The sequence below is a fragment of the Danio rerio genome, chromosome 4 (genome assembly GCF_052040795.2).
Source record: "Danio rerio strain M-AB ecotype USA chromosome 4, GRCz13ab, whole genome shotgun sequence".
Classification (NCBI taxonomy): Eukaryota; Metazoa; Chordata; class Actinopteri; order Cypriniformes; family Danionidae; genus Danio; species Danio rerio.
Window position 1 is genome coordinate 51,052,716 of NC_141024.2, and position 14,092 is coordinate 51,066,807.

General features: G+C 38.1%; 1 protein-coding gene and 1 long non-coding RNA gene across 6 annotated transcripts in view; both read left to right on the forward strand.

Annotated features, from left to right (window-relative positions):
- Positions 1-1,284: 1,284 nt before the first annotated feature.
- Positions 1,285-6,291, forward strand: LOC147844900 (uncharacterized). The gene is made up of 3 exons (XR_015483852.2): positions 1,285-4,677; positions 4,784-5,616; positions 5,763-6,291. It is a non-coding gene; the product is annotated as an uncharacterized LOC147844900 (long non-coding RNA).
- Positions 6,292-7,226: 935 nt separating this feature from the next.
- Positions 7,227-14,092, forward strand: part of LOC108183675 (NACHT, LRR and PYD domains-containing protein 3) — a 65,516-nt gene continuing 58,650 nt past the window's right edge. For 2 of the 5 annotated variants that reach the window (XM_088650124.1, XM_087248457.2), the window contains exons 1-5: positions 7,227-7,274; positions 7,941-7,991; positions 8,165-8,272; positions 9,493-9,600; positions 9,737-9,791. In XM_088650124.1, coding sequence (XP_088506250.1) covers positions 7,948-7,991; positions 8,165-8,272; positions 9,493-9,600; positions 9,737-9,791 — 315 coding nt within the window. In that variant the 5' untranslated portion in view covers positions 7,227-7,274; positions 7,941-7,947. Of the gene's footprint in view, positions 7,275-7,894; positions 7,992-8,164; positions 8,273-9,492; positions 9,601-9,736; positions 9,792-14,092 lie in introns of those variants that run through there. The other 3 variants (XM_088650127.1, XM_088650126.1, XM_088650125.1) reach the window with 2 other exon arrangements.

The window sequence follows — 14,092 nt, forward strand, 5'->3', positions numbered from 1 at the left end:
CCACTGCGCCTGCCTATACTCAAACAGCAAAATAACACATTATTTCCTTCCCCCTTTTTTTCTGGCATCTCTTGCTTGGCTTCCTCTTCTGCTCTTCTCAGCTTCCACTGAGGACTCTGATGGTGAGTGGCTGATGAAATCCCATGGGTCTTGCTGCTCTGCATTTATATAAAATATATGAACAGACAGAAAGGCTTTTAGTAAGCTATAGACATGTTTATTTTCCTGTTTAATGTGTGTGTAGTGGTTGTCCAACAATTTCACACACTAAACATTTACAGATACCATACAGACACTATACATTACTATCAAACAAAAGTACTATGATCAGATCATATGGGAGATTGTGATCATTTATAGTGATAATAATTAAAGCGCAGAGGGGAAAAGGCTTAAATATATGTGCAGGCAGTATAGACTTTGAAGTAAAGATTATTTGCAGTTCAGTGTACATATTTAAATTCTGTGTCACTCATTAAATGGTAAGTAAATGTAACGTTTGGGTTAACTACCCCTAAGGTTAGTTTTTGATTAAAGTACATGTCTTAACCCATCATTAGTCCTAAATAAAGTGAAAGATAACATAATATGGTTGATGTACTGTTATGGACCCTTTTTACATTTCAGCACAGTGAATGGGAAAGTACAACACATTTTTTTTACAATCTTCTTTGCTCAAATAAAATGAAAACTTTACGATGGTGTTGTCTCGACAATTAGAAAAATAAAAAAATAGTGTGAAACTGATAACGCCAGCAAGAAGAGAGAATAACTTCTAATTTACTCATGACCATAGACACTGTTTGAAACACCTCGCACATGTAATCATATTATATAATGCATACGTAAACACAAATAAATGTTATTTTATAAAAAAATCATATAAAAAACTCAAGGATTTTAGATCCTGATGATCGTTAAACGCGTCATAACAGTGTTGTGAAAAGGGTGTAATTGTTAAAAATAGGTACAAACATCAGATATAAACAAAAACCTAAACAAACACTTCTATGTACATAACGTCATAAAAATACTTGTTTTATTTACCTCGCGCTGCCGTCCTTGTACTGCCGTGAACAGGAAAATCTGGGAATGGAGGACGGAGAGTTGAATCGATTCGTCTTCAACAAACCGATCAGTGTGACATCAAAACATCGCGAGAACAACAGACAGCTCCATGTGCATTTGAATCCATCTCGCGATATTGTATCACTTCAGGTACGCGCCTACTGATTTGTTGATTCAAACGAGTTGTGAATCAAGAAGCCTCTAAAGATCCGAATCAAACTGCAGCAGCACGCCACGAGGTTTTGCTCAGACTGTTGGGACGTTTGGAATTGCTCCGTCTTGTCACCATGTAACACATGTGAGTAAATCGTTGTCAGTAAATAAGGCTATTGTTACGATTAGAAATTGTGCATTAACCAGATTATATTTATTTTGTTTCATTTGTTTTTAGCGTAACATTAACGTTAGTTCATGGCCGAATCTAAACGGCCAGCAGCGAATATTTACCAATGTTTACTGTCGTTTACTTTGCACATCTTAGAAATGTTGCCAAAGTTCCTCTGGATTTAGTTTCTTCATGTCATTCCAGAAAGACTGGATGATGAGCAGGTCAGATCTCTGTGGCTGTTGTCATACTGACTGTGCAGACGATTTTCTCCCTTTATACGTTAATTACAGCAAAGTTAATGACAAAATTAATGTTTGGAAATGTAAATTGATATATTCTGTAGCATGCCAGTTTGATATATCAATACCCCCCCCCCCCCCCCCCCCCCCCAATTACTATTAACGTTTGCCTAGGACTTTAGCACAGTAGCCTACTATTTAAGCCTTTTCCCCTCTGCGCTTTAATTATTATCACTATAAATGATCACAATCTCCCATATGATCTGATCATAGTACTTTTGTTTGATAGTAATGTATAGTGTCTGTATGGTATCTGTAAATGTTTAGTGTGTGAAATTGTTGGACAACCACTACACACACATTAAACAGGAAAATAAACATGTCTATAGCTTACTAAAAGCCTTTCTGTCTGTTCATATATTTTATATAAATGCAGAGCAGCAAGACCCATGGGATTTCATCAGCCACTCACCATCAGAGTCCTCAGTGGAAGCTGAGAAGAGCAGAAGAGGAAGCCAAGCAAGAGATGCCAGAAAAAAAGGGGGAAGGAAATAATGTGTTATTTTGCTGTTTGAGTATAGGCAGGCGCAGTGGGTAGCACAATCGCCTCACAGCAAGAAGGTCGCTGGTTCGAGCCTCGGCTGGGTCAGTTGGCATTTCTGTGTGGAGTTTGCATGTTCTCCCCATGTTAGCGTGGGTTTCCTCCGGGTGCTCCCACAAGTCCAAAAATATGTGGTGACATTGGGTAAGGTAAAATTGTCCGTAGTGTATGTGTGTGAATGAGTATGTATGGATGTTTCCCAGTGATGGGTTGCAGCTGGGTGGCAACACGGTGGCACAGTAGGTAGTGCTGTTTCCTCACATCAAGAAGGTTTCTGCATGGAGTTCTCCCTGCGTTCTCGTGGGTTTCCTCCGGGTGCTCCGGTTTCCCTCACAGTCTAAAGACATGCGGTACAGGTGAATTGGGTAGACTAAATTGTCTGTAGTGAATGCGTGTGAGTGGGTGTGTATGGATGTTTCCCAGAGATGGGTTGCAGCTGGAAGGGCATCCACTGCGTAAAACATATGCTGGATAAGATGGTGGTTTATTCCACTGTGGCGACCCCAGATTAACAAAAGGACAAAGCCGAAGAGAAAATGAATGAGTATAGGCAATGATAGACAAGACAATGTTTGATTAATATGGAGTGTTTTAAAATGCTTATTTATTAAAATAAAGATTACAAAGTAAAGAAGAAATATATTGTGTGTTTGTATGTTTATTTTACTGCCTTCAAAATTTTACATTGTAAACTAAAGGGAACAAGGGGGGGAACAAATGTTGTATTTACCCTTTAACTACAGGTAACTAGAGAGGAACAAAGCTTCACTTTAATTTACAACCCTCAAATGTGGTATTTACCCTGTAAGTACAGGTAACAAGGGAGGAACAATGCTTCACTTTAAGTTACAACCCTCAAATGTGGTATTTACCCTTTAACTACAGGTAACAAGGGAGGAACAAAGCTTCACTTTAATTTACAACCCTCAAATGTGGTATTTACCCTGTAAGTACAGGTAACAAGGGAGGAACAATGCTTCACTTTAATTTACAACCCTCAAATGTGGTATTTACCCTGTAAGTACAGGTAACAAGGGAGGAACAATGCTTCACTTTAATTTACAACCCTCAAATGTGGTATTTACCCTGTAAGTACAGGTAACAAGGGAGGAACAATGCTTCACTTTAATTTACAACCCTCAAATGTGGTATTTACCCTGTAAGTACAGGAAACAAGGAGGGAACAAATACTGTATTTACCCTTTAACTACAGGGAACAAAGAGGGAAGAAGCTGAACTTCAACACACTATTGTATACTTGAACACTAAGAACAGAGTAAACTACAGCAGCAATTTTTATTGATTGAAGACCAAAATACTACATTTTTCTATAAAGCATCAGCTATACGTTCACTGAAATGCAACAGTTAGCCCCCCTGTGCAACAGCAGTAAAGATGCGAGCCTGTTTTAATCTGCTTTGAACCCTGACGGTAGACCTATGTCATGCAAAGTTATTTGTTGATAGTGAGTTATGGAGACATTGATGGCTTTGGTGAGATCGACGAGTAAACATAAGGTAAGTAGTGTATGGAAATATATTTTATATTGAATTGCAGATTTAAAATACATACAGTATACAATAAGGGTTCATAATTTCACAGGTTGTAAACCTTTTATTCATTAAACACCCCATATAAAACCCAAGCACTGAATAAGAGTACTAATGTACTCATGCAGTTGCATGTACAGTACATTTGCAGATAGCAATAGGTTGTCACCATCCTTGCATAATTCTTTATATGTATACAATACTTGAAGAAAAGTGCATCGTAAACGTAATATACTTCTTTGCATGATAAATATCTTGCTGTTACTCCCCTATTACGCAAACATTATGGTTTGTTCTTTTGCAATTTAAAGATAAGTACAACGTTATTTCACTGTACTTACGCGGTACTTTTCATGCTGAATATCTGGTTGTTACCCCCTTATTACCCAAGCATTACAGTTTGTTCCCTTATACCTACGTAAATGTTATTTATACTTACACTATACGTACAGAAAAGTACACCGTTATTTCACTGTATTTACGTGGTAATTTTCGTGATGAACATCTGGTTGTTACCCCCTTTTTACCCAAGCATTACGGTTTGTTCCCTTATACCTACACATACGTTCATTATACTTAGACAGTACGTACAGAAAAGTACACTGTAATTTCACTGTACTTACGCGGTACTTTGCGGGTTGTAAAAGAAAGCGTTACCCACTAAAGTTGTAGCTGCCACAGTAGAAAATGCGAGCAATATGGATGTTGCACTGAAGAATCTTAAGCTTTTAATAGTGGGGTGCTTTGCTTACACCCTAAACCTGGCCGCACAGAAGGTTTACAGCATCAGTGCTATTACAAAGTGGTGTTCCAGACTTCGAGCTGTTGTAGTGTGGCTGAGAAGGTCCTCCATGGCAAAGAATGTATTGCGGGAAAAGCAACAACTTCTCAGTAAGTAGTACTTTCTCATTAAGTAATTCTCAGAAAGTAATGTTTGTTTTAAACATATTCTTCTTCCTCAGTAGATTGTAATTAAAATTTTGTATTCGTGTTTCAGATCTGCCACAACATAACATGATTCTGATCTGCCACAACATAACATGATTCTGGATTTCAAAACACGCTGGAACTCCCTATTCTTGATGGTGGAAAGATTTTTAGAGCAGTACCATCCAGGCAGCATCACTTGACCAACGACTCAGGAAGACAATGGAGAAAGACAAGTGATAGAAAAAAAAAGATCAGTTCATGGTTATGAAACAATGAACAGTAAAAGTAGTTTTTAGTAAAATAGTGATAACAGTAAAAATAGCCTTCGGGCTAATTCTGGTGCATTGGCAGAAATGCTAATAAATGTACACGTCCCTGCCAAATAAACAAATAAATTATTCTTATCTTAATATTTTATTTTGTGCCTCAGACTGGAAAGACTCACAAATGATGACTTTCAGAAAGCAGAGGATTTTATTAAAAACATGAAGCTTTTGTACACCTTAACCCTCTGTGTATCCAGTGAGAAGTCTCCCACATGTGGCCAAAATCTTCCCATACTGGCTAAGCTGGAGGAGCATTTTAAATTGGCTGAAGAGGAGACTATGTTCATCAGTTTGAAAGTGAAAGTCTGGGAAGATCTGGAGAAACGATATCAGTTATTTTTCATTTTCATTAAGTGCTTATGCTTATAAAAAAGAAAGGCATATCAAATAATTTAACTATAAAACATTAATTAGTTTGTCATCTATGCTATGTTACAGTTTCTACAACAAAGTATTGCTGTTATTATGTGCGACATCATTTCTCCAGCTTCTAATGGAGCACAACTTTGAGGAAGAATCTGAAGATAGATTGGATGACAATCAGGAGGATGAGTCACTGAATACAGAGGAACATGTAAGTAGTATTGAAATGCTTATATATATATATATATATATATATATATATATATATATATATATATATATATATATATATATATATATATTTATATATAAAATAAATACATTTTGAAACAAGTTAAGTTTGTCTCTTTTTGCCAGTCTCCATATCACAAGATATGTGCCAAGAAGTCAGCCCTGGAAGAGCTGTTTGAGAATGAGGACTGAGAATTACTTAAGGCAACATCAAGAAGTGATCCCGTCACCGTAGCTGAACAGGCCCATAATGAGATTACAATCTACCAAGGTCTACCTTCAATCTCATCAGGACAAGACCCTGTAGCTTAGTGGTGGGGAAAGAGGGACAGTCTTCCCATATTGTCTGCTCTTTCAAACACATACCTTTGTGTGCAGGCCTCATCTACACCTTCTGAGAGGGGTTTTTTCCTGTGCAGGCCATGCAATAAGTCAGGAAAGGTGTCGTATTTTGCCAGAAAAGGCAAATAGCGTGATATTTCTGCAAAAAAAACTACCAAAAATTGAAGCAGTTAAGTTATTGTTGCTGGGTTAGGTGGCATATTTGTTGTTGTGTTTTGCATTTACTTATGTATTTATACATACTTTAAACTTTTAATTTAATGTTCAATTTTAAACATTCAACTTTTTGTTGAATAAAATTGTGTTTTTCTTGAGTCATCCTCATCCACCATCATTTTGTGGCTTTTGTGAGGTAGAGGGGGTTGTTGTTGTTGCGCGCGTACTGTACAGCGGGGGTGGGGGGTGGGGTTGAGCGTGCGTACTCAAGAGCGGTGTTGTTGCGCGCCTACTGAAGGGCGGGACGGAGGGTGTGTCGCGTCACGGGGGCACTTTTGATCATTTTGGAAGGGCACTTTCTATCCAAGACTAAAAAGGGCATGTGCACTGCACAGGTTGAGCCCTATGTGTGCACGTGCCTGATAGTGAGTATAGACTATTAAAATAAGAGTTTGAAAACACCTTCAGAAATAGACAGATAATACATGTACATTCAAATTATGTGTTGCAAAGAATAAGTAAATGACAAACTACAACATTTTAACTGAATGTAATACTGTTTAATGGTTTTCTTGATTTTTCCTCTGTTTCAACATTATTCATTTGTGTGAGCTGTTTTTCTTCACTGTGATCTTCAGTTATTTTGTTCAGTTAGTTCCAGTTTTGCCTTTGGTACTGAGTAATCTATTGTATAAACACACTCATTGAATATTAATGCATCCTATAGAAAATAGTAATAATAATAATAATAATAAAATAACAGAGAGATCTGTATGAGGTGTACTCATTTATATAGAAATCTGTAATCTTATTTATAGGTTTAACATTTTTCAAACTATTCTTCAGAAACCTCTCAGATTTCATCTTAAATACCTTCTCTAAATTCTTAAATACTTCCTTTAACACACTCGTGCTCAGAGAAACTGCACAGGTATCTTCAGCTCCAGTGGTTTGTGTGTTGACTTCAGAACACACATACAGTCTGAAGAATCTCATGAATATTCATGTCAGTGTCACTCTGTGGAGCCAATAATATTTCAGGATATACCTGTAGATCACATAGGTGTGTTTTATTGAAGTGAAGGAGTCAAAGAGCTCAGAATGTGTTCCTGCTGCACAAGAGCGTCTGTACTTCTGCATGTGAGTTTAACACTTCTACATTACGCTGGTTTGTGGAGATGATGAAGGGTTTATATGTGTGAGTGTGATTTAAATGTCTGATCCTGAAGATCAAATCCTCAAACACAGATTAAACACTGAGTCAAACACGCTCATTTAAACACTGTCTAAAAGCTTTATTTTTAATCCCTTTAAAGTGTTTGTTCTCTTCTATATCAGACTGACTCAATAGTGTCCAATAATTCAGCATTAAATATAACTCTAAACATTCAGAACCACGACCTTCAGTTGAACAGGAAGAAAAGCTGCTGAAAAACAACAAGCTGACGATCCTTAAACAACACTGCATTTAACCTTTGACCGTCAGAGTAACTCATTAACCGAATAGCCTCTTTAGTAGAGAGACATTTTAATACTCACTAAATCAACAATTGGCTGAACCTGAACTTCTCTTGATAAACTCTATATAACATGCATTTACCTTAAATCAAATGTGAAACAGCTGAGATGTCAGATCAGGGTTAAACCAACTACATTCATGTTAAGGACTATATATATATATATATATATATATATATATATATATATATATATATATATATATATATATATATATATATATGTATGTATGTATGTATGTATGATTGTTTCCTGAAAGCTCTGCTAATGTCTGCATTGGTGTTTTAGCTGCAGTATGGCAGAGGAGCGAGTAAAGGACTCTCTCTCAGAGAAACACAGGTATTGACTTTGTTTTTACACCATTATTTCAACATGGCAACAGACAGATCTTCAGTCAACTATTAGTCTGTGCTGAATTAAACTGAACAAACTCATATTTGTCTGATAATCTCTTGTAAATGAGACTGAAGTTTGTCCTGCAGTTTATTCCTCTGGTGTGTTTGTGTGTTCAGTGTGAGATCAGGATCACGTGTGTCCAGCTCTGTGTCTCTGAAGAGTGACCACTCAAAAGATGGTCGTCCTCCAAACTTCAGAGAGAAAACACCATCATCAGTCAAAAGGTATTTAGTGTTTTACATTATTGGTCACACATGGACTGTATTGAACATGTTATTGTGAACCAACAATCCAGAAAATAGAGTCATTAGTAAATGAATCAGTTGTTTGGATGAATCAAATGACTCAATGACTTTTGGTGAATTAAGACATTTACAGACACCTAGTGATGGTTTTAGTTTCTTATTCAGAGTATCTTTTAGACAGGCAAGGGGACAAAACAGAAGCAATCAATCATAATCAAGAGTAATCCACAAAGAGTAATCCAATATCCAGACAGCTAACAATAAACACAGAAGATTAAAACACAAACCAGCGAAACATGCTCTGAATGTACATGAACGAGTAACACACCGCTAATCCACAAGAGTACTCCAGTAAACAGAGCTGATGGCTGATTTTGGAGCGCTGCTTCATGAAGCTTCAATACCTTTACATTTATTTTGTTGTAAATCAGTGGATCAGAGCATTTGACAGATCTATTGACAGCTCAGTTTCGCCAGTTCTAGAAAATGTTTGGTCGTCCCACACATCTTCTATTAAAGGATTGTGGGGCCACTGTGCTCTTAGAAACCTTTATTGCAGCAGAAATGTTTCTGTACCCTTGGCCAGATCTGTGCCTTGCCACAATTCAGTCTCTGAGCTCTTCAGGCAGTTCCTCTGACCTCATGATTCTCATTGGCTCTGAGATGCATTGTGAGCTGTAAGCTCTTATATATACAGGTGTGTGGCTTTAATCAAGTCCAATCAGTGTAATCAAACACAGCTGGACTCAACTGACGGTGAAGAACCATCTCAAGGAGGATCAGAAGAAATGGACAGCAGCTGAGCTCACAGCAAAGAGTCTGAACCATGTGATATTTCAGCTTTTCTTTATTAATAAATCTTCAAAAACGTCTACAGTTCAGTGTTATTCTGTCAGTATGGGCTGCTGTGTGGACATTAATGAGGAAACAATGAACTTAAATGATTTTAGCAAATGGCTGCAATAGAACAAAGAGTGGGTCTGAATACTTTCTGTACGCACTGTAAGTCTAATCTGTTTAACAGACCTGATCAGCCTGACCTTGAGCTAAGAGTTACTTTGTGCTAGTTTTGTGCCGGGTGTGAAATGTTTTTTTTTTTTTTTTTCCAGTGATTTTGTTTTCTCTCAGTTTTAATACACCTTTAAAGGAGACTGAAGTATCTCCTGCAGTTTATTCCACTGGTGTGTTTGTGTGTTCAGTGTGAGATCAGGATCACGTGTGTCCAGCTCTGTGTCTCTGAAGAGTGACTGCTCAAAAGGTGGTCCTTCTCCAGACCTCAGAGAGAAAACACCATCATCTGCCAGAAGGTATATTGTGTTTCACATTATTGATCACACATGGATTGTTTCAGGCATATTATTGTGAACCAACAATTCAGTAAAGATAATTGTTTCTGAATAAATCAGTTTTGTGAATGACTCAATGACTTTGACTCATTTACAGACACCTAGTGGCAGATTTAGTTTCTTATTCAGACAATCTCCAGTGGATCTTCCAGGTAGGAAAAACTCATTTAGATTCATATTTTAATTGTAAATATAACACACAAAATGTTTACTGGAAAATATCCTGCTTCTGCAACACATTTCATTTGTAACTGTTATTTTTGACGTAATTAAAGATGTTAAGAATTAAGAAGTATTTGTCAAGTGAGGAATAATTGACTGTAGTTCATTAAATTACTCAAAAATTGTTCACTCCTGTGATGCACGTAAAGTCGCCATTACACATTTAGCGTGTATTATTTTCTAATAATTCAACAGACCAGAGTGGATTATTCTGCAATTTTTAATAGATGTCTGAACAATGATAGCCAGACCAAAAAAAAGCTAAATTTAAGCTTATAAACCTAAAAATCTAATAAACATCTTACTATAGTCCAGAACTAGACTAGACATCAAATACACAGATTAGACAGATTCACACTGCTGCATATCTGATGACTACATTTACATTTAGTCATTTAGCAGACGCTTTTATCCAAAGCCACTTACAGATGAGGACAAGGAAAGTGATTTCTTCCCTCTTTGGGATGGAACCACGAGGCGACGTTCATTCACAGAACGCAAGTTTGTGAAGGGCACATAGATCTGCAGAAGTGAGAGCAGATAAGAAGGAGCAAAGCCAGAAGTCACTTTGTAGGCAAACATCAGAGCTTTGAATTTGATGCAAGCAGCAACTGGCAGCCAGTGCAAACGGATGAGTAGCGGAGTGACATGTGCTCGTTTAGGTTCATTGAAGACCACTCGTGCTGCTGCGTTCTGGAGCAGTTGAAGAGGCTTGATAGAGTTAGCTGGAAGCCCAGCTAGTAGAGAGTTGCAGTAATCCAGTTTGGAGAGAACAAGAGCTTGAACAAGGAGTTGAGCTGCATGTTCAGATAAGAAGGTTCGGATCTTTCTGATGTTATAGAGTGCGAATCTGCACAATCGAGCAGTTCTAGAAATGTGATCAGAGAAGTTTAGTTGGTCATCAATCGTTACTCCAAGGCTTTTCACCATTTTGGATGCAGTAATGGTTGCCCCATCCATCTGGATTGAAAAGTTATGGTGTAGAGTCGGGTTGGCAGAAACTACATGCATTTCCGTTTTTGCGAGGTTCAGCTGAAGATGATGATCTTTCATTGTCAGGAAATATGGAGACCCAAGCGCAAGGGAGAAGTTCAAAGGATTAATTGAACAGAAATAAATCAACAATTCTGAACTCCTGGGCAGTAAGAAAACAGTCACTCCAAAATAACACAGGCAGTCTGAAATCGACCCTCCTCTGGGCGTTGTAGGACTGATCAAACTCAAAAGACCCTCTTGGGTTAGCAGTAGAAAAGTAGGGACAGACCTCAGGGAGCCGAGAAGATGAGACCTCACCCGATCGTGGACTGTGGGCAGAGCAGAGGTGAGCCAGAGCACAGGTGAACGGATGATAAGTGGTAGAATAAACAACGCAGGACTAGACGAGACGGATAGTAAATGTGTAGATATCTTGAACAGAGAGAACCAGTTGCACACGTAGCTCTTAGAACACAGAATAAATTAACAAGCACAGAATGAGGGAGAAGGGGAGACTAAATAGCTACAATAATCAGGGAGAACAGGTGAGAGGAATGGGGATGGGGAAACAAGCAAATTGATAACAGGTGAAACTGCATACAAATAATAATACACAAGAGGGAGACAGAGAAGTCACAAAAAACCCTGACAGTATTCCCCCCTCTCAAGAAGCGCCTCCTGGCGCACCAGAGGAGAAAGACTGGCGAGAGCGAAGGAAGTCATCGATGAGCGAGCAGTCCAGGATGTCCCGAGACGGTATCCAGCTTCTCTCCTCAGGACCATATCCCTCCCAATCAACCAGAAACTGCTGACCACGACCCGGGCGCCTTACATCAAGCAACCTCCGTACCTTGTAGATAGGGGGACTATCGACGACAATGGGGGGAGAGGGGGAGGGAGGGAAACTATAGGAAGAGTGAAAAACGGGTTTGATACAGGATACATGAAAAACTGGGTGGATGCGTTGCAAATAGGATGGTAGTTTAAGACGGATAGCTGCTGGATTAATGATCTTATTGATAGTGAACGGACCAATAAAGCGAGGTACCAATTTACGTGACGGGGCTTTAAGGGGAAGATTACGAGTGGAAAGCCAAACCTTTTGCCCACAGACGTAACGAGGGGCATGAGTGCGGCGGCGATTGGCAGAGCGTCGAATACGTTCACCGGAGCAGCGGAGTGCGGACACCGTACTCTCCCAAGTGCGCCAACAGCGTTGTATAAACGCTTGAACCGAAGGAACAGCGGTCTCTATTTCCTGAGTAGGGAAAAGAGGCGGTTGATAACCGAGACAACAAGAAAATGGTGATAAACTGGTAGACGAGGACGGTAGCGAATTATGCACGTACTCAGCCCACGGCAATTGTTCACACCACGAAGAGGGGTTACGAGCGGCAAGACAACGAAGTATTCGGCCTAGATCTTGATTAGCTCTTTCGGTCTGGCCATTAGTCTGGGGATGATACCCTGACGATAGACTAACAGAGGCCCCAAACTTGTCTGCAAAACTCTCTCCAGAATTGTGATGTGAATTGCGAACCGCATTCGGATAGAACAGTGGTTCCCAACCTTTTTCTTAGGGGCCCCCCCATGAACATATACAAACATTGGAGCCCCCCCCCATTTAAATACACGCACACACACCCATATGTACTATATATATATATATATATATATATATATATATATATATATATATATATATATATATATATATATATATATTAGGGATGTGCGGAGCAGCCGGTATTTGTATTTGTTGAGGGGGGAAAAGTATTTGTATTTGTATTTGTATTCGAGTAAAATTTAAAATGGCGCAAAAATATATATATTTTCTATTACACTTCTAATTTACGTTATAGTGAAAGTATTGTTTAATTATACCCATTATATAAATTATAGATATGCAATATTGGCTGTTGTTTTTGAACATGTGATAAGAAATGTCATTGAAAAGAAAATAACATAGAAGCCATTATCTCATCCATGGTTAAACCAACAACTAATAAAATACCATTGTGAATATTATGAACCCCACCACCACCACCGTTCTTGTTGAAGGACACTGAATAGACAGAATAAAAACAAATAATACTTCAAAAAACTGTTCTTCTTCTGAAAGAACTTCTTTCCAATGGACAGAATTCCAAAAACTAATATTAACTAAATAAATCTAAATAAAACCCTGCCCGGGAGATCTGGCAGAACAAAAGTATTCTATATAATACTAAAAGATACAGCCCTGCTATTATCATCTGCCAGCCACAAAAAAAGACACAAAGTTTGTTTGTTTGTTTTTTTTATGTTTGAAACTGACTTGCTGGGGCAGAATGTGGCTGTGTTGATGCTTTTAGGATGCTTTTAGTGCATGTGATAATACATTACATAGAAGGTTGCGCGGTGCTCTGTTCAGTGAGAAGCGCTCTCTATGGCAAGCCTTTTTAGCATTTAAATCTTTGTTTTGACTCCATAAATATATTAGAGATATCTCTAATTATATTTTAACTAGTCATAATTATAATTCCACTACTCAGAATGACAATTAGACATATCTGCAATTACAATTGTACTAGTACGAAATCAGATGAATTTTGACTAGTAACAATTGTAATTGATATCTCTGAGTTTTTACTAGTCATAATACATTTAGAGATATCTTTAATTTATCATATTTAGAGATATTTACAAATATATTTGAAGATATCTCTAATTAATTTACTAAAAGTCTAATTACAGTTGTAGATATCTTAAATTGGATTTTTGACTAGTCAAAATTCATTTGGAGATATCTCTAATTACAATTGTGACTAGTCAACTTATTTAGAGATATCTGCAAATATTTTTCAATGGAAGTCAATGGAGGAATATGACTAGCCTATCAAAATATGTTTGCAGATATTTCCAATCTGACTAGTCGAATTATAATTATGACAAGTCAAAATATAATTAGAGATATCTCTAAATATATTTATGGATAGTCCGAACAAGGTTTAAATGCTAAAACGGCTTGCCATACGCTCTCACCCAGTAGCACAGTGGAGAGTTCTCTAGTTGTATCGAGAACTCACACCCAAGCTCCTCGTAACTGTCCATCGGGTAAGCTCTTTGTCACCAGACCTTTACGCGCTGCTGTCCTCCGTTGGGGACACACTTCTAAATTAACGGCTCATCCAGGCATTAGGAGGACGTTAACGGGTCTATGGGCATTAACCCGGGTCTAACGGGTTAACGGGCAGTAACGGGTCTCCCCCCGTCA